Genomic DNA, 19,681 nt, shown 5'->3' on the forward strand with positions numbered 1-19,681 from the left:
GAAAAAGGGAGAGAGGAAGTGGCGGTACAAAGCGAGCTCCCCAGGGAGAGCCCCGGCTTTCCCCGCTCCGCCCCGCGGCACTGCGCATGCATCGCCGCCCCTGACTCACCCCGCTGAGCTGCGGGAGGCGGGCGAGCCGGGAAGGGGGCAAGAGCGGCTGTGGGGGCAGCCACCATGAACCGCCTGGGCAAGAAGGCGAACGAGACGCTGATCGAGATGGCCCTGTCGGCCGACGGTAGGCGCGGGCCGCACCTAGAGGCTGGGGTTGGGGCTGATATCGGTGCCCGCACCGTGAGGGGACCGAGGGAGGCGGGGATTCGCCTTTGCGTGGCAGCCCCACCGCCGCTCCTCCGTCGGGGTGGGTGGGCTGAAAGCGTTCGGAAGGGATGCGATGATGCGGGTGTCGGCTGCGCCCTGCCGGCGCGGGGCGGGGGTTGGGTGAGATGGTACTCTGCCGTGGAAAGATCTTCCTGAAAATACGATGGGAGCCGTGCTTTGCCACCGGTCTCAGAAACGAAGACCTCCTGGCACGGGACAACCACCGCCCCGCGTGCTGGGGCTCGGTCTTGGGAGCTGTTTCTCCCTCGCAAGCTCCGTGACATCGCTTCTCTTTGGGAAAACCTGTTTTGAACTCCTCCAGCAACAGTGTGGTTGCCAAAACCCTCAACAAAATTGAGAAAGCAGTGCCTGTGGGTGCTACCCAGGGACAGCCGAGGGGGAGCTTCCCGTATGCCATCTCTGGCCCTACAGCCTGCAGGCTGCTTCCTAAGCCCTGCGGGGAGCCCTGAGTCATGGCCCGACCCGCTGACTGCCAGCATGGAGCAGGGCTCGCCTGCTTTCCTGAACCGGCCTGCTTTCCTGAAGGAGTTGGAGACCAAAACGTGTTTAGTCAATATGTGGTAACCAGGCAGGGAGTGATGCTGAAAGTCAGGAATGTGAACTTAGTTCCACAGTGCTCCGTTTTCCCAGGAGTGTCATGTGTTGGGCTTTTTTTAAGTCATAAACCTCGAACCTAAGGAGTTGGGAGGGCTTTCTGTGGGTGTGATATAGCAGCATCCACCATTATTGGCACATAACTGTACGTAGTCATGCACCAATTCAATTCACTTTTTAATCAAGCACTTTTCTAAAACAGATGAAGAACTTAATATGGGCTAAATGGACTGGACTTTTAGAAGCTTGCTCATGTGTTAATTAAAAAAAAAAGTCTGGATTAAAATCAGATAAAATCTGCCCTTCCAGCTGTGGTCTGCAAAAGTTAGCAATATGCATCTGTTACCACTGAGGCCTCTCCAAGATCTGAACGTATGCTTTGTACTCTTAAGGAAACCTAAAGAGGCTTCCAGGCATAGATGTCAGATGTGCCATCACACAGTCGTGTCTGGGTGAGGGTAAATAGGAAAAAGACCGAAGGAAAAAGAAAAGCTGCACTTTCGCCTTAAAGACATGTTCATATCTCGATGTACGTGTATTTAATTCTGGTTTGCTATTGCATTTAATTAAACTTGAATGCTGAAGAACAAGTTATGGTAGCGAAAAGCTACTTACCAGCAGCAGAAAGTTGAGCATGCACTCTGTGTGTGGAGCTTATGTGCCAAACCTTCTACTGCAGAGGAAGTTCTTTCGCTTCCTGATGAATGAGACCAGTGTGAGGTAATAACTTCCACTTTGAAGTGTGTGGTTTTGCTTTTCATTCAAGATGAGCATCATCTACCTGAATATTAAGGAAAAAAAAGAAGTGAACTTGCAAAATTCCAATGTAAGTATCAAAGGAAGAAGATGCAGTATGTTGTTAGGAATGTTTCTTTTGTGCTGCCTTTCGGCATTATATTTTCTGCTTAAGATAGGAATGCCACAGCTTCTGGAAGCTGGCAATTGGATCTGTACTGTGTTTTGAGATGTAGATCCATGCAGATGAATGCAGCTTAAAGAGCATGGAACACATAAGGAGAGTCCAAATCCAACTTCTGCTCTGCAAGGAAGAAAGAGGTTATTCACATTCCCTTTTGGTAGTAAAGAACTGGACTGATGCCATGGCTCATCTTTCAAAAAAAAGGTACCTGACTGCTCCACATTCAAATATTTGCCTATGTGCTTTGTCTTTTCGCTTGTTTTCCCCTGAGAAAGGCAGAAACGTGCCAGGAGAGGTTGATAGTGTGACTTCCAAACAGCACTTGTGCTGGCTGCTAAGAAAGCATCGCTGCTCAGGGCCAAGTACTGCTGATGTTTAAGAGAATGTTACTTACTTAATTGAAATTGATTCATACTCGCAATATGAAATGAAAATATAGGCCTGTGTTCAAAACTACAGCTGTCTTTAATTACTGAGGGAATAATAATTTTTGATCTATTTGTAGAAACTCTGAGTGGGTTATCACCCATAGGACAAAACTGGAGGGTTAACTAACACAGAAACTCTCTGAATGAGTATTCCCAGGTATTGAAATAAAGCTCCAATGCATTTAGACATAGTTCAGCATAGAAAAGGCAAGTGAGAGAATATGTCATTAACCTCACCAAGCAACACATAATTCCTGCATGAGATTTCTTTACTGGCAGAGATGTCACTGCCAGGCAGAGATGTCACTGCCAGGCACAGTTTAAATACGTGTTGGGCATCCAACAGGTAAGCTTTGTTTGAACAGAAAACTACAGTTTGTGATAGGAAAATCTGCTTTGTGAAACAGATTCCAACAATTTGCAAAGTACCGCCTTCTACGTTGGTGTGCTCAGTAAGATAATTTTGCTGTGATGCTATGAATGAAAAACTGAAAACTTAAATCCCAGTCCACTGCAGTGCTTAAATATTAATTTTATCCTGAGACTGCATCAAAAAATAAAGATTTTCCTTTGGACTGTTGATAAACATTTTCTGCAGCTCAGTGGCTGGCAAAATGGAGCAGCTCCATAGGAAGCTCTATGTGCTCTCACCTGCCTTATTTGTCCCCTGGCAGTTATGTGGGATGTTCTGGACACTTCTGAGAGCTGGGAAATACAGTTGAATTCAGTCAAGTACAAGAGAACTCACCTGTTTCTCCCATCTCAGATGAATTCTTTTTAGCTTCTATGTAAATAAAAAAAGGGGTTGCAGCTTCACTTATAAACAAAACGCTAAGTTTGCTTTCTAAGCAGTCTACCTGATGCTAGCCAGCACTTACTAAGAACTGAAAGCTGAGCTACAATGTGGATTTTTGCTGTTTATAATTTGATCAAGAACAGTAGTAATACTTTTTTATAGTAGTATCAAAAACTAGAAGGGCGCCTTAACTTCTCCATACAAATGATCAGTAATTACTAGAACACGAAGGAAAACTGGGACGAGATGCAATAACTCTGCTGAGAATGTGCTTTTGAAGTTACTGCTGGCAGATAGTTTGTCAAAAATATTTCTTTACGTGTAATGTCTAGTTAGTGAATTGTCTACAGGTGAGAACAGGAAGTCTCCTACCGTAAATGTATAGTTTAGAAAGTATTGGTAATATCATCTGGTGTGCAACTGTTGCAATGTTTTTCTTATATGATGTGGCAAGGTGGTGATGCAGTGAACTTTTCTACTGTTTTTGTTATTGTGGGGCTGAACTGAATAGCCATGTGATTGGCAGGATGTACTTTGCTATCTAGCAGCACCTTCACTGTATTTCAGAATAGCTTTTTGCATGTGGAGATTCAAGGGGGAGTAGGGTCTTTGTGCCCTCCTGATAGGAATGCCTCTTGCAATCATAATACAGCTAGGTAAAGATTTTGAGATGTTAGCTAAAGATGCAGAAAGCTGAATAAAATATCAGGAGTTGTTTGTGAAGATGAGTTCTTGGAGTGGTGGGGTTGACTCTAGGTTGGGACTTGGTCACTTGGGATTATACTGTAGGCGCGTTCATATTTTCTTGATGAGCCTTCTGCAAGAGCTTTGGGCTATTAGATGTTTGGTGTTGGTTGCTGTAGCGTGGTGGGTGCCAAGAGAAGGTGTGCTGGTAGCTGAATTGGCTGCAGCTGCTGAGATGGCCTGAGGTAAGGCAGGCTGTGTGAATCAGTGTGGAGATGTGTGCCCTGCGCAACTGTGGTGGTGTGTTCTAAGTAGTAATTACCTTTCTTCATGTAACATAAGGCAATTCTTAATTTACCCATCTGAGCAGGGTGAGGGATACGACATAAACATCAGTGCTCAAGTGTGCTATTCATGAGGAGCTGAGAAAATAGCTTAACTCCTTACTGAAGTCAATTCAATACCGTGGTAATCCAGTGAAGGATTTCTGAATCTATTTATATGCATTCAGAATACATCCAAGGGTGAACTTGGATCACTTATCACACTGCATTGGGATAGAAGTGGAACACTGTAGGGCTGCCTTCAGACTGTCTCTCTTTAGCCCCTGCTTTGTCACTAGTTTATGCTACCAGAGAGTTTTATTTTAGTTGGAACTGATGTGCAAGGAATGAGGAAAGAAATTTCCTTAGATCCTATTTGCACAGTTGTCATCTGGTGTTCTCAAGAAATCTTGTAGCTTATTGGGTGATGGGATTTCAGTTCTCTTTGGTGAGGGAGGAGAGGAAATTGAAATACAGTAGTGTGATACAGATCTGTACATGGTGGAAAAAAATAAGAATAGATGAGCATCTATGGAGAGTATCTTAGGGTAAGGTGCTGTTTTATGACTGGAAATCTCCTGTGATGCCATGTCTCCCTTAGCAGGCTCCCAAGGGTAAATGTGAAATTGGAGGCCTTTGGCAAGACAGCAGAACGCCAGCAAGCATTGTGGGTAAGGCTTGTGGTGTAGATGGCTGGTCTTTAATTTTCTGCAGTACTCCAAAATTAGAAAAGGCGCTGTGGTTTGTTATTCAAAGGGGTTTTCTTAACTATCAGGTAGGAAATTGGAGGGCTTCTTCTTGCCCATTTACAATGTACTGGAAATATACCACACTGACAAGTAATGACAAGCAGATGTATTTCACAGACCATCAAAAAGTTGGATGTCTGTGCTATTTTGGTCCTGCTAATCAGCTGGTGTCTGCATCAGAAACTATAAGTGATGGGAGCTGTGGTCTACCACCCTGCTTATTTTCTTGACTGGTAGGGGACGTTTCTGTGGGTCTTCTGTATGATTTCCATGCTTACTCTATGTCATTTGAGTGACTTGAATAGAAAGCATTGTGTTGCAAACTCATACGCCAATATGTTTCTATGTTATTTAGTAAGAGAAAGCAGTGAAGTGAAGCAAAATTCTCAGTGGCATGTGTCATTGGAAGTATGACAAAAAGGGTGCTGAAGCAGAGCATGGGGACAGGAAGAACCAAGAATTGCAGGTGAAATTCAATGTCCATCTGAAATTAAGTGTGGCAAGCAGCTGAGGAATATGGCAGTGGACAGAAAGTGGATGATGTAGTTGTTCACAGTGCTTTTCACTTTGTTAGTAAAGGTACGAGTCAAATATGTTCCTTGTAGTTCTTGCTGTTCCTCTCCCCATTCTGTTTTTCTCCACTATTGCCCCATCTGTAGCTCACTGTTTGTGTTGCTTTTCTCATACAGCTTCTGAAGGAGATTTCTAATGCTAGGATGTACTGTGTGTCCACAGAATGAATGGTACCCGGGGACCCCCCACTGCTTATGAGAACTGTTGCAGTGGCTGAAAGAAGTCAGAGATTCCGTATCACGTTTCAATGCAATCCATGAATGAATAATGATATGAGATTTTAAATGGGTCTCTAGGAAAGCAAGCCTGTACTTAACACTTTTTTAAGTGCTTGTAATTCCCTTGAGCTGTGATGAAAAGCGATAGCGCAGTTGTCCATTCTTCCTCTGTTCTGGAGTGCGGTCAGCATGCACCTGGCATTTCCATATATGTGCACAGCCATTGCTTGAGCTGCTTGTCTGCTTCTGCAGTCAGCGCTGATGAAAAATGGCCTTTGGCGTATAAATAGTCTGAATGCAAACAAACGCTGCCATAGTCCTTCACAAGCTGCCAGGTCTAATGCAGGCTGCTGTTCTACCACCCTGCTCTTCTGAGTCTTATTTGCCATCTAGGTCCTAAATCTTACACATGTAAAAATACCTCACTTTGTCCAACTACTTTTGGTCTGGGCTTTCTCCTTTTTAATTGTGTTTGAACCTGTCAATTGGTTGGCGTGCCATTCTGCATAATGATGGTGCCTGGAAGGTATAAATGCCACATTCCGCACTCACAGCACATTTGATGCAGTGGCTTAGACAGGGCTTACAATGCGGTGGTAGTTATTGCCTTGACCACATAAAAATGTCATTCAGGTTGTGGTTTTTTGCTAAAAACAGATTTACATAAATCTAACGTATTAAGCTGTGTGCTTTCTAATCAAGATGGGAGGTTCAGTGGGTTTATGAAAGGAAGGCAGCTAGGAGTAAGCTTTGAGTTCTAATTCAGAATACCCATTTATTATATTAGAGGTTAGAACTACGGACTGTATTTCATCCAAATTACCAGATTTTGTTAGCTAGATTTTAAAATACTGTTTCTTTTTTTTCTTTTACTACCAATGTGTTGATAAACACCTGTTCTGTGGAATTGCCCATTTAATAATTAAACACATGATGGCCATGAAGTAGGTAATAATTGAAGGTAGTTTGTTGTTGTTGGTTTTTTTTTTAAGGGAATCATAAAGTTCTTTTCCTATGTTCCTAGTACATTATCTTGGATCTGTAAGAAAATTAATGTTTTCACTGTTTAGGAATAGCTTCAAATTTTCAGGAGCAGCTCTGTGTATAGACCACTTCAAGCATGACCTTGAGATGGAATCTTTGGTTCAGGAGTGCAGCTGTTACTCTTGCTGATACGAGATGAAGTAATAACGCTTATTGAACTTGCTGGTGAGCTAGCACTCTAGGTAGGTCCCAGTTCCCCTAGGCAGTGCTGTCACCAGTTTGGGAATCTAGTCAGGCTGGGATCCTAGTCCCAGGGGATCCCAGGGAACAGGGGTGCAGCTTTATTGCAAGTCAAGCTTATATGAGTATAAAATAGTAATTGTGTGGGATGAGTGACCTTATTCTGGAGCAGTATTTATTCAGTTTGCATTTTTGTTAGTGACTCATTGCTGAATCAGGCTCCCTGTGAGTAGAAATCGGTCAGAGTAGGTCCCAGCTGACAAGTTCAGCAGCAATCCCATGCTGATCTTTTGGGAGCGCAGTACGCAATGCTGTAAATCATGTATTGATTCAGCAGTAAGAATTCATGTTCTTGTATTGATTTTTCTCTTCCCCTCAGAAAGACAGGTTGCTGAATAATGGAGGAGTTTACTGATATGGTCTCTTTAAGACATCCAGGAATAAAATTTTCTTTGACTCCTTGGTAAGGGTGAATATTAGGAATTGTGTTCATAGCACAAAGTAGCTACCTCGTTTAAGTTTTTAGTTCACCTAGAGCATCTAGACTCCACTCTAGGAACATGCATAGTTGTGAACTGTCAGGTTTGCAGAATGGTGTAATGGGTCTCAAAGTCCATTTTACCTGCTAGTTTCTGCTGAGTAAGAAAGTTGCTATTACAGTGTCTTAAGTCTGTGTTCTGCTTCACATTGGGACCATCCAGCTCCATTTTGGTGTTTGTCCTTGGGCGCTGCTGAGCTCTGCTGCTTGACTTGTCGCATCTATCAGGCGGCTACAGGAGGCCTTGATCTCCAACAGCACCATTACTTTTTTGTGACAACACTGAAGAAATTGACTCGTATTACGATATTTTTATAGATTAACATCTCAAAATAAGCAATTTATTTTGCACTGTTTGTTTTCTTGCATGTTATTTTAACTCTTAACTATACTGCTAATACAGATTTTATAAAATAAGAGAATTTTTCCACTGCCTGTCATACTGTAGCATGAAGGGTGGGTCAGTCATCCATGTGGCATTCCATCCATTTATCTCATTTTAAATGTGTGACTTCAGGCATATCTATGTATTGCTTCCTTCTGTAAACTGCAGCTACTGTAGTGCCTTTAAGAAACTGTAATCTTGGTAGTGCCTATGCCATAAAGGGTTTTTGGTCCTTCAAAGTGGAATGCATAGACAATTTTTTTGAAGGACAACTTGCTCATCCTATTAAAACACTATTTAACCAAATAGGTTCAAATGTGGAATCGCATTGCTTTCATTTCTTTATTTATATAGGAAAAATGAAGTCGGGCACTGTAAGCAAATTTAGACTATTGTAGAATAACTCACCAGTTCAGTGCACAAGAAGAAATTCTTCATGCTTGCTGTGGAAATAAGAAGACTGACTTAGTAGAAGTACTGCTTATTTGTGGAGTAAGCTACATAAATTCTGACAAGCTGTGTCAGTCACGTTTGTATTCTGCAGTCTTCAGTCCTGAATGCTAATTTCCGTGAACTGTTTTGGATTACTGTTGTTCACCTAGGTCTGTAATTGAAATAGAAGTGAACTGTAATTCTTCAGGATGACACATTGAAAGTTTATAAGTAGATTGCCCTTCAGTTGGGTACAGTTTAGGACAGTGTATGCTAATGATAGTGGAAATCGAAATTACAGGTCATAGGACACTCACTCATTTCCACTAATGCACAGCTCCTGGGACATACATGTTTAAGGCATTAGAAATTGCTGTGCATGGAATTGTAAGGCTGTTGGAGAGCATTCTTTTAGGTGTATGAATGGTTTCACATCTTGTTACATACAGCAGAACAAGTTGTGTTGAAGAACAAAGCCGTTCATTACAGATGATGGTTTCATCAGTGTATCACTGCATTCCATGTTAGGATATAAGAATGCAATTTCTTGACATGTTTTCAAGATGTATTCTTGTCTAGTGGAAACTATTCTTATCCTCCCTGTTGCTGGCATGGGAAAGCAAAAGCTTGGCTTATGTTGCTGAATGAAGGGCCTGGACTGAAAGTCGAGTGCTGAGGTTCAGGAGAAGCCTGCTCTCTGTCCTCTGTCTAATCTGTTGTTCCTACTGCAGGCTCATCTGTTCAGTTATTGAGGCTTATTGTGAAGAACAGGGGAGGCATATTAAACGTGTTCATGTTAGAAGTGGATTTGACTTGAGACTTTTAACTGAAGCATTTTTTCCTTTTAAAGATGACGTTGCAGTTCTCACCAAGTTCAAGCTGTCGCGGTCAGAAGGTATCACACTAAGCAGCATTACGCCTTCCTCCCTTCTGTGCATGTCCTCTATTGTTACTCTCCTAATTTTTTACTCTTTTACTTACTACTGTTGTTTTTAATTCTGAAAGCCTCTTGGTTAAGAACTGACCAAGCATCTCCATTCATGGTACCTGCAGTTCTGGGTTGTGGCTTCTTTACACTTAGATATACGTTTTCTTGTCTTGCTGCCTAGGAACTTGCTTATATGTTTGTCAAGGAGTGAACATTTAATAATGTTGTATATCTCAGCTTTAGGTTCTGCATTCTCTTTTTGCCTTTTTGTATGCTGCACCAGCCTTAATTCAGTTTTATTTCCCTGGATTAGAAAGACCAAGAGGATTTCTTCTCACACAATTTGTGTAACTTATTAGCTGAGCTAATAACCAAAAAAAGCAGTTAATAGTAAAACTCTTAATCACGCTTGTTTCTGAGGTTAAATTTTCCCGACGACAGAACTCATAATCCAGAAAAGACAACCAACTAGGCTGTTGTAGGTTATGGAGTTGGTTCAAGTCAGCAGTAAAGGTAAATGGAATGTCACTGCTCCAGGGCTGAGGTGCCTGGCTGCTTCTGCAGTGGGGAGCTGTGTGATGTTGGGGCTTTCTGCTCCTGGGCTTGATACCTTCAACCAAAGTTGCAATAGCCAACTGCTTCCCAGTGCAATGGGCAATGCAGGCAGTGGAGTGATGGTGATGCTCCCTTTCTTTTTGGCTGTCCTAGGCAGCTGCCTGGTTGGCTTGTTCTTAGAGGTTCCTAGAGGTACCTGTAAGGTAGAGCCTCTCTCTGCAGGAGTATTCTTGCAGAAACAGTGTCTCAAGGAAATTATTCTGAATATTTTGATGGTTGCTGCTTTTTTAAGTAAAGACTTCTAGATTCTTAGTATGTTTGTTTTTTCCCATTTTGTGCCACGTGTTTCTCTTGTTTGAATGTTTGTGTTGTTGGAAGGTGATATGGGTTTTGTTCTGTTCTGAAGCTGTTGCATTAAATGTTTTCTGTTGTTGGTGTTCTGTCTTAGAGTATAGCATTTATGATGTAATTGGGTGGGAAAAGTGAACCTAAATTAGTTACTTCCACACAAACTTTTTATAAATGACTTGACACTGGTCTTGATTCCTATATGAGAGAATCATAGAATTATTAAAGTTGGAAAAGACCAGTAAGATCCTCAAGTCCAATCCCAGCCCATCCCCACCATGCCCACTGACCACATCCACATCTCCATGGCTCTGGAAGAACACCCCAGGGATGGTGACTCCCCCCACATCCCTGGGCAGCTGTGCCACTGCATCACCCCTCTTTCTGAGAAGTTGTTCCTTATGTTCCTGCACATCAGCATGTACAACAAACTTTTCTATAGGAGCACATATAAAAAATTATATGTATAAGTCTTTCAGGCTCGTAAAAAAAAAAAAAAAAAAAAAAAAAAAAAAAGGTAGGTTTATGTTGTTGGTAGGAGTTAAACTAGCTGTAGTTGTTAGAAAGTGCACCAGATATTCTGTCCTGCATGAGCTATGCCTCTGATGCTTCCTTGCTGTCTGACAGGGAGGAGCATGATAATTCCCCTGCTGCAATGAAGAGGCAGCTTTGTTGGATTCCTGCTCTGGGTTGTGATGAGCTATATACAAAGGCATTTATCCTTTTCCATTTATGGTGGTGGAGTTATTTAGATACCTGATCTAGGATGCTGGTCTGTCAGTCTGATAAGCAGGGACAGAGTTGTTTGCAAAATCTTCTTAGAGCATGAGCCCAGCTTAAGGGCCTCAGGATTGCACTCCAGAGGAAACTGCTGACAGCAGGTTCAGATCCACAGATTCAGCCAACCTCTTACAGTGATTTAAAGGTATTCAATGTAACTTCCTTCATTATGTTAATATTTAAGAGGTAATCTACTTGGCAGACCAACTGTATCTGTGGGAAAGTCAACTTAAGATAATATTCTTGATTCTGCTATCCTGTCTCCATTATGTGCACATCTGTAATTGTGATGTTCAATGCCATCAATCCCTTAGCAACAAAAAAAAATTTAATAGTTAACACACAACAACTAGGACAATTGAACTTTGATTACCAAAGCAGCAAAGGTCTGGCTGTTGGACTCTCATTAGGTGGTAACCTGTAGGACATTTGAGGCAAGGAATAATTTTATCTTCTCAAACACAAGATGCTGATGGGTTTGGTTTGTCACTGTTAGGAATGTTTATGTGACTGCAAGTTAATACATGCTGAATGTGATGTCTCATGGTTTTTTCTCCCTTCAAAGAACCATTCACGTAGCTAGATATTTTTCTAGATGTTGCTTTTGCTTGCTCATAGTTCCATGCCTTCTGGTTTTACTTCACTTTCAAAAAAAGGATATTTTGAAAGGCCTGTACTTATACAAATCTCTCTTTCAATGTTCTTTAGGGGAAGAAAGCAATGGACCTTTATGTGAAACCATTTCAACTGCAGGATCTGAGGTCCCGAGTGGCTCTGAGGTAAGGTATAGTACAGGATTAATGTACTGCTGGTAGAATGAGAGAGAAACAGTGCCATGAAAAAGAAAATTAATTTTGATTAAGAACACTGCTGCTAGATTCTCATATGTATATCTTTATACATGTAAATGTGTTTTCTTCCTATAATGTTTTGAAGGAGCAAAACTGTGAAAGTAATGCTGCTACTCACTGAGGAACTTCACAACACAAAGCTTTAACATTAGTGGAAAACAATTTGGGGCTTTACAGCATTTTCAGTATCAGTCTTCAAAGAAGAATCACATGGTTGCTTCAGTGTTTTGTTAATGGAGAAAACATCATGCTCCTCCACAAAGCCAGTACTTAGTTTGATACTAGACAATCAAGGCTCTCTTCCATTCCTGTGCTGCAGGTATTTTTAACAGTATAGCTCTTTTTGAGAAAGCCAAAAGAAGGCGAGTTATAAGAGCACCTCTCCCTTGCAAGATGTGCAAACTGAAATGTGTCACCGTTTGCTCATTTGTCTCAGTGCCTCATTTCCTAATACAGAGTACACAATAAATAAATAGGGGTACGTGGATACTATTCAGTTAAGAAAGAAATTAAAAAGAATTTGGAAATATTTTCTGAAATGAATGTTTTAATTTCTGTTGTCTAATTTCTGAATTGTTATTGTGTGTTTAGAGGAGGATAGGAAGAGTTTTAGATAAGAATAGCAATAGCTGCTTTGCTGAAGTATAGTCTTAAGTTGCCTGTGAGCCCTCATCAGAAATGATACCATGGAACTGAGTGCTGGCAAAGTGTAGTTTTGTTATGTTTTTAGAGTACCTTTCCTCATCTGCCTTTGAAGGTGAATTTAAAGTTGACTTTGTTAAGGCAGGACACGTCATCCTTCTTAGATTACACAGATCTTTGTTTTGCTAGCATGTGCACCATATCACCCACATGCTTTTTATATGAATCTACCATATTTCATCTGTTACTGTGTTCAGCCTGCTTCCTCCCCTTCTATTGTATGAGTCCCACAGTGATCTTCTTCTCCAGGAAACATTTTGTTGAACAGACATAGCAAATAGTGTACTGAACCCAAGCAGGCATGAGCTCAAATTACACTGTATGAATCATTGCACCGTGATAGGCAGCAGAGTCTGAAGCTGTTTCTGAGTTCCTTTTGAATGCCTGTGTTTACATGAAGATTGCCCATTTCACCAAGACTTGAAAGAATTCTGTTTCATGTGGGAAAGGGAAGGAGACGTGGGAAAAAGGATATGTGACATATTTAATGTTTGGGGACATGGGATTTGAACTTTTTTAATGTGTTCAAATCTTACAGAAAAGGAGGCTTTCATCTTCAGCATTTTCTTGTCTGGGAGGCAGTCTGCTTGCAACAGACACATCCCAGATGCTCTCCGTGGTCAATTCATGCTGTATTTTCTCTTTTTCTACTTATGTATGTTCCTTATGTAGTAATTTTTCTTAATTTGTTCTCAAGTATCACAAAGAAATGTCATACTAACGTGTCTGTGGTTGACTTAATGACTTTCTCTCTAAGAGGAGACAGAATAATTTGGTTGTTTCTTCAGGTCAGCTGTCCATCTGACACTTGTTACATTTAAATTGATACTTCTCTCTGCTTTACATCACCCTACCATATATCCTTTCACACAGTCATTCATCAGATTTTTTTTCTTTCTATACATAAACTTGGCATAAATTTATACAGTTGTTTCTAATCATCTTGCCCAGCACTGTAATCAGCCATGACAGCCTTAGTTTGTAATGATTAATGTCCTTTATATCCAAGTGAAGTGTTTCCATGAATCGATTCCAACAGTAACACAGCCTTCATTTTTTCATATAATGCTAATCCTTTATCTTGATATGTCTTCACAACTTCAGTTTCTTCTTTATAAACTGAAAGACTTTACTTTCCCTCAGTTCTTTGCTAGCTTGCCTTTGTCATCCTTAATGCATTCCTAGCAGTTGAGTAGGCATGTGAGAAAACCCACTGTCTCTCCTCTTTTTGCAAAGACCTGTTTGAACTCAGGTCAGTGTGTTCTGTTGTTTTGGCAGCCAGTTTGCTTTTCTGTTTTACGGATTTGGTGATAGGTGGGTAAATGTCTTCTTGCTTAACCAGGTGCTTAAATTTATGTTCCTGCAATTTGGGTGCACTTCGTATGAACACCTGAAGTCTCAAAGCCATTTAACTTCAATAACTTCAGTAGTGGAAGAGAGTTACCTGAATTTCCATCAGGTCACAATTACAGCATGCTTGGATTGTGTTTTTTCTCTGCCCCTCCAAAAAAAACACATAACTTAGGATAATGTCATACTTCTACTTGGCAGTAGTAAAACTAAGGTCTTCTGACTAATTTAGAAGCAGGGAGGATTGGGAGAAGTTAACATCTAGATTCTAAAGAGAAAACATTAGCCCTAATATAGTGGCATGTTCCTGACTTTTGCAATTTGTACAGTAAAATGATTTGTATACAAGGGACAGTGGAAGTAAAATAAAAAAGAAGGTGAAAAGCAGTCTGTGGTGAAGCCTGTCAGCATTTATGCAGAAGTCGGATGAAGTCCAGAACTCAAAAAGCAATGAAATCTGCAGTCAGCAATGGTTGTGGTCCTTCCTGTATGATTTTGCATTTGTGCTCTAATCTGTTACTACTTTATTTTTTTTTTTTTTTTTCATCTGCTTATTAGTCTCCTTATTTATTTACTTAACTCTCAGGGCCAAAAGAAACAAGGGACAATTAGGATTCAGCAGGCCTGGATATTAGAAGCTTTACAGCATGAATCATTTCTAGATGCTTTGTCATGCAGGGAGGCAAGGAGGTCTTTTCAGCAAATAGCAGGCTGGAAAAGAGAAAAAAGGGACATGGTAGGAATGTTTTCAGATAGGTGCTGCAAAGGGATCTGTTTCCAATTAAGTCTTTGTGAAATCAATTCATAGACAGCCATTCCCATTAAGGATAGACAACTGTCCTAATTTAGTCTTGAAGCAGAATCTACTAAATTAGTCTTTATAGAGTTTCTGTTCCAAGAATTACATAAATGAATCTTAAAGACTTCAGGCAAATGGGAAGATGAATGAAATAAAAACTGAGAATCTGTTTTCCCTCTGCTTAATGCTTGTGCAGTGAGAGAAGAAAAAAATACCATGAGTTCATTCCATTTGATAGCATGTTTGGTGGGAGATGAAAACACAAACCCATTTGTAGTTTATGTAAATCTGTAAGAAGAATATATGGAGGAATACTGTAGAGAAGAGAATATATTAGACTTAGGAAGGAAGATTTTGAAGTATGAAAGACCAGGTGAACACTGCTACCACCAGTGTCAAAGTGTTTGATTTTTGGCTTTTATTTGAAGGAGTTGGGGTTATTTGAGTGTTTCTGAAAGCACTATTTAGTTCTTGTTCTGGAGATTATACTCTATAAGGAGAAAAGCCCTGCTGTGCAGTACATGGACTTCAGCATGTAGTGGAAAAGTGGTCTCTCTACAGGAGTTTGAATGGACAAGAAATAGTATGCTGACTATCGGGAACTTTGAAAATCCAGCTTCCATGACTTATTAATTTCAGATTGTACTGAGAGTGAAATAAATTCCCTAGATTATTAGGAAAGCAGTTCACCAAAGTCTTGGGCTAGACTTCGACTGCTGTACGCTCTCATTTCTCAGCATACTCTTTCACTAGGTATATTCAAGCTCTGTCTTTGAGTAAAGGTGTGTGGGCAGCTCTTTAAGGATGTTTAAGGCCCATGTTGACATCTTATAGCTGAGATGGGAAGCTGAGAGCAGAAGCAATACAGGAAGGAGAGGTGGAAGAGGAGCTGATGGATGGCTTCTGCTATGGACATGGGCAGATCAGTAGCCTCAGGAGACCACTGACAGACAAGGCTGTGCCTCCACTGGTTTCCGGTTTGTACAGTACTTTACATGGCTGATATTTGCAGAACATAACTGGAGAAAACTTTGCAATTAAGTATCAGTGTGCATTGCTCCACAAATCGTAGGATCGTTAAGATTAGAACAAAACCTCAAAGATCCCCTGGTCTAACCCATCCCCACCATGCCCACTAACCATGTTCCTCAGTGACACATCTCCATATTTCTTGAAACCTTGCAGAAATGGTGCCTCCACCAGGATACTGTTGTCTTTCTTGACTATCTGGACATACTTGTGGCTCATGTTCAGCTGTGTTTTTCCAGTAGCAACAGTAACACGAGAGCTAGATTTGTAAATCCTGTTCAGACTGTCTTAAGATAAAGAACAGTAGAGCCATTGTATTGGCATTGCTTCTCATGTGGATTTTTTGCAAAAAGAAAAATTTCTTGCTGTTTATTTGGCTGAATTCAGAAAAGGGTGTTATTGCTTAGATGAGCAAACGCTCAGGGATGGTATCATTAATGAAGAATGGAAAAGGCCGTGTTTGCGTTAGTTCAACATAAGTAGGATCAAAAGCAGTGTTTGTTTCACAAAATTATATGAGCACAGCTGTGTGTTTTCTCTCAAGTAAAGTTTTAGATGAAAATAAATGAACTTGTAATTCTGTAGGCTGGGGACCCAGTTACCTGGAGAAGTAGAGCTCTGCTCAGACTTTGTTGAACTGAAAATCCAACCATCACTCAGAACAACGTTCTAGTGATTTAAACCAAAAGCTACACTGTTTCTCCTCAAAGAGTTTATTTCTTTTTGAAGCGTCATTTGCATCATTGCTAACAATGTTATGTTTTTCCCGTGATGCCCCTGGCAGGGTCTAAACAGCACTGAGACTACTTTACTCATCCCTGATCATCAAGTGGTAAGCAGTAAGCAACATTCATGCTTCCTTGCATGAATTCGTGTGACGTCTTCTGTTACCATATGCCAAAAAGTCCCTCACTAAAAAATTTTCCAGTTTCGAGGCAGCCATCCTTCCAAACAAATTGCTTTCTTAGCCTGTTAAAAGGGATGTGGCTTTTGAGTCTGTTGGCCTCATGACCACATCATGTGATGGCTTAATTGATGAATTCAAGGTAATTGAAAGGGTTCAAAATGGTGAATAAAATGTCAAAATTGAGAACTGTTGGTGAAGAAAACTGGAAAGTTTGCTTTTTTGTTATTCTTTTGGGTTGATGGGATATAGGGCATTCTGACTATGGTGTGATTAACTTGGGATCCCTTTTTATCATAACATGCAGGATTCTGAGTCAGCATGATACTTTAACACGTTTTAATTACTACACGTTGGTTGTAATTACCAAATACGTTAGAAAACAATCTCCATTATTTTACAGAGGGGGAAAAAAAATAAGAAAACTTGTTTAACATAAGTGGAGAAGTACATGCTGAAGTGTATTCAAGTTGCTTGCTTACATGGGGCTCTGGTGTCTTCCATTAACATATATGCTCTGTTAGCATACTTTTTAGTTTTCTTGGTTCTGTTCCTGCTCAGTAGTTTCTTTCATCCAGAGAGGGCTTTTTTCTGCACATTCAACTTGTAACGTGAACATCCTGAGTGTCCTAAACTGCTCTGAAATGCATGTTTTCAAGCTTTTGTGTGTTTGGAATTGAACACAAGTGTTAGAAAGATGCAGAAATAAAAATAATAACAATAAAAAAGGATGTGGGGCTTCTCTTTGTTTCTTATGATGGCAAAGGTTATAGTTTCTGATGCAACTTTGTACTTTGCGTGAAGCATAACTGGAAATGAGGCTGCAGAGAGTTGTAAATGCACTCTTTGGAAGTGGGTAAGTGCTTCAGTTACCTGGGTTGCTCAAAGGAAGAATATTGAAGTGAACCTCAGTAACAGGTGTGACAGTGGCTTTGTTTAGTGTGCATTAACTATGGAGGAGTTTGCTTTTTCCTTTTCCTTGCTCTGTGTATTTGCAATTGTTGTGTAAATGCGTTTACAGGAGCTTTTTGCTTTTCAAAATTACGTTTCATTGAATGGTTACATTTGGCTCAGCAGAACTCCAGTCTGAGCGTTACCTGTAGCTGTCAAGATGTTTTGTTCCATGGAGAGGGAAGTATTCACACATTGTACTCAAATTTGCAGTGATAGCGTTCATTCTGTTTTTAAGCTGTTGGGTTTTTCTTGCTCTTTCACATGTGGAGGTTTTTTTGCACCATGGTTCATTTTTAAACCTCTAATTTTGTTTGCTTTTCTATATTCTGCATTTCTATATGTTTTTTTCTTTCCTGCAATGGATTGTTAGTGAATAAATAGAATCATAGAATCACTTCGGTTGGAAAAGACCTTAAAGATCGAGTCAAACCATGACCTAACCATCCTACCCTAACTAACAATCCTCCACAAAATCATGTCCCTGAGCAACACATCCAAACAGTTTTTAAACACATTCAGGATGGTGACTCAACCACCTCCCTGGGAAGCCTATTCCAGTGCTTACCAGCCCTTTCTGTAAAAAAGTGTTTCCTGATATTCAACCTAAACTTACCCTGGTGCAACCTGACGACACTTCCCCTTGTCCTGTCACCATTGAGAAGAGACCAACCCCGCTGTCGCTGTAAGCACTTTTCAGGTATTGGAATAGAGCAATAAGGTCTGCCCTCAGCCTCCTTTTCCCCAGACTGAACAGCCCCAGTTCCTTCAGTCTCTCCTCATAGGCCATATTCTCCAAGTCCTTCCCCAGCCTTGTTGCCCTTCTTTGGACTTGCTCCAGCACCTCCATGTCCTTTCTGTACTGAGGTGCCCAAAACTGAACACAGCACTCGAGGTGAGGCCTCACCAGTGCCAAGTACAGGGGCAGGATGACTTCCCTGGTCCCATTCCTGATCCAAGCCAGGATGCCATTGGCCTTCTTGGCCACCTGGGCACACTGCTGGCTCATATTCAGCCGACTGTCCATCAGTACTGTCCATCAGTAAGTAGATTAATTGCTTTATATTGTAGTCATTCTGGTTTGTTTATGGTGTGTACAATAAAAACTGATTAGTGCATGACTATCTGAATTATGTAATAAGTAAATATTTGTTTTGTAAACTATCTTGCAAGCAAGTAAGTGAAATGTTGCATTTTTTTCCTTGTAATCTCAGCAATTTTTCTTACCTAATAATGTAGGACTGAGGTTATGCAGTTCTTAGATGTGCTGATGGGTGCTGTTACTGATGTAATTTAGCATTACTCATTGCTGGGAATTCTTCATTGTAGTATAACTACTGTAGGTAATATTGAGATTCTGCATCTTGGATTAGTGCTCAGTACCACTTAATTACTGAAATGACAGCTCTAAACGATCTTTCCACTCTTGAGATACACAAACTAGAAGGCAATGAAGGACACTGACCTCTGGACCTCCAGTCCCAGTGCTGCAGAGTTAGATCTTTGTGACACGTGAAGCTCTGGAGGGAGGAAGAGCTGTATATGGGAGCTGCATTTCTTAGCATGTGCCTCTGAGGAAGCTCAGGTTTTCGGAGTAAAATTCAGACAGAAAAGTATTGCCCTAGGCAGTTCTTCTATTTGTCAAGTCCAGACATAGAGAGGGCTGAAACACTTAGTAGCAAGGTGTGTTTGGAGGAAACTTCATTTTACATAATAGAGAGTTATCCCTTGCAGCGTATAACAACTTGACTTTGTTGTTATGTGAGTGACCAGAAATAGAAATCTGTCTGAATCATGAGAAAATAAACAGGACTGAATCATCTGTGCCTGGTATAATGGCACCTGAAGAGTAGACTTGCTTTTCCGCTACTTGTAGTGGAGCATGGAAGAAAAGCTGACTGTATTGAGCATGGTCGGATGCCTGTTCAGGTGAGTCAGTAAGGCTAAGGAAACATTTACTACAGCCTGTGTCACTCAGCTTCAGCCCAGAGTAGTTTCTCTGAGGCACTTTATTACGGTTCTCAGTGGTCACCAGCACTTCCAGCTGCCTGCTCTCCCCTGCTCTTAGTGGTGACGGTCTTGTTTGCTTTGGACCTGGCAGAGCATATCTGAAGCCCTGTGGGAGAAGGCGGCCAGGCCTTCTCCTGGAGTGCTTGGAAAGCGGTTAGCATGCGAGGAAGTTTGAAGGGAGCTCAGTTTAGAGCACAACTGCCAGCTGGCATTTACACACTTCATCTAAATCTGTTTGGGCAGGAGTCATTGTAATATTTGACAGCTTCACT

General features: G+C 41.0%; 1 protein-coding gene across 6 annotated transcripts in view; it reads left to right on the forward strand.

Annotated features, from left to right (window-relative positions):
- The first annotated feature begins 89 nt into the window (after window positions 1-89).
- ANO5 (anoctamin 5) overlaps window positions 90-19,681 on the forward strand; it is a 50,690-nt gene continuing 31,098 nt past the window's right edge. For 3 of the 6 annotated variants that reach the window (XM_042882676.1, XM_042882677.1, XM_042882680.1), the window contains exons 1-4: window positions 90-235; window positions 9,053-9,097; window positions 11,522-11,592; window positions 16,329-16,376. In XM_042882676.1, the coding sequence (XP_042738610.1) occupies window positions 175-235; window positions 9,053-9,097; window positions 11,522-11,592; window positions 16,329-16,376 (225 nt within the window). In that variant the 5' untranslated portion in view covers window positions 90-174. The remainder of the gene's footprint in view (window positions 236-9,052; window positions 9,098-11,521; window positions 11,593-16,328; window positions 16,377-19,681) is intronic. The other 3 variants (XM_042882681.1, XM_042882679.1, XM_042882682.1) reach the window with 3 other exon arrangements.

This window comes from Lagopus leucura, unplaced genomic scaffold, assembly GCF_019238085.1.
Source record: "Lagopus leucura isolate 7727_CA_CO unplaced genomic scaffold, USGS_WTPT01 Super-Scaffold_100035, whole genome shotgun sequence".
NCBI lineage: Eukaryota > Metazoa > Chordata > Aves > Galliformes > Phasianidae > Lagopus > Lagopus leucura.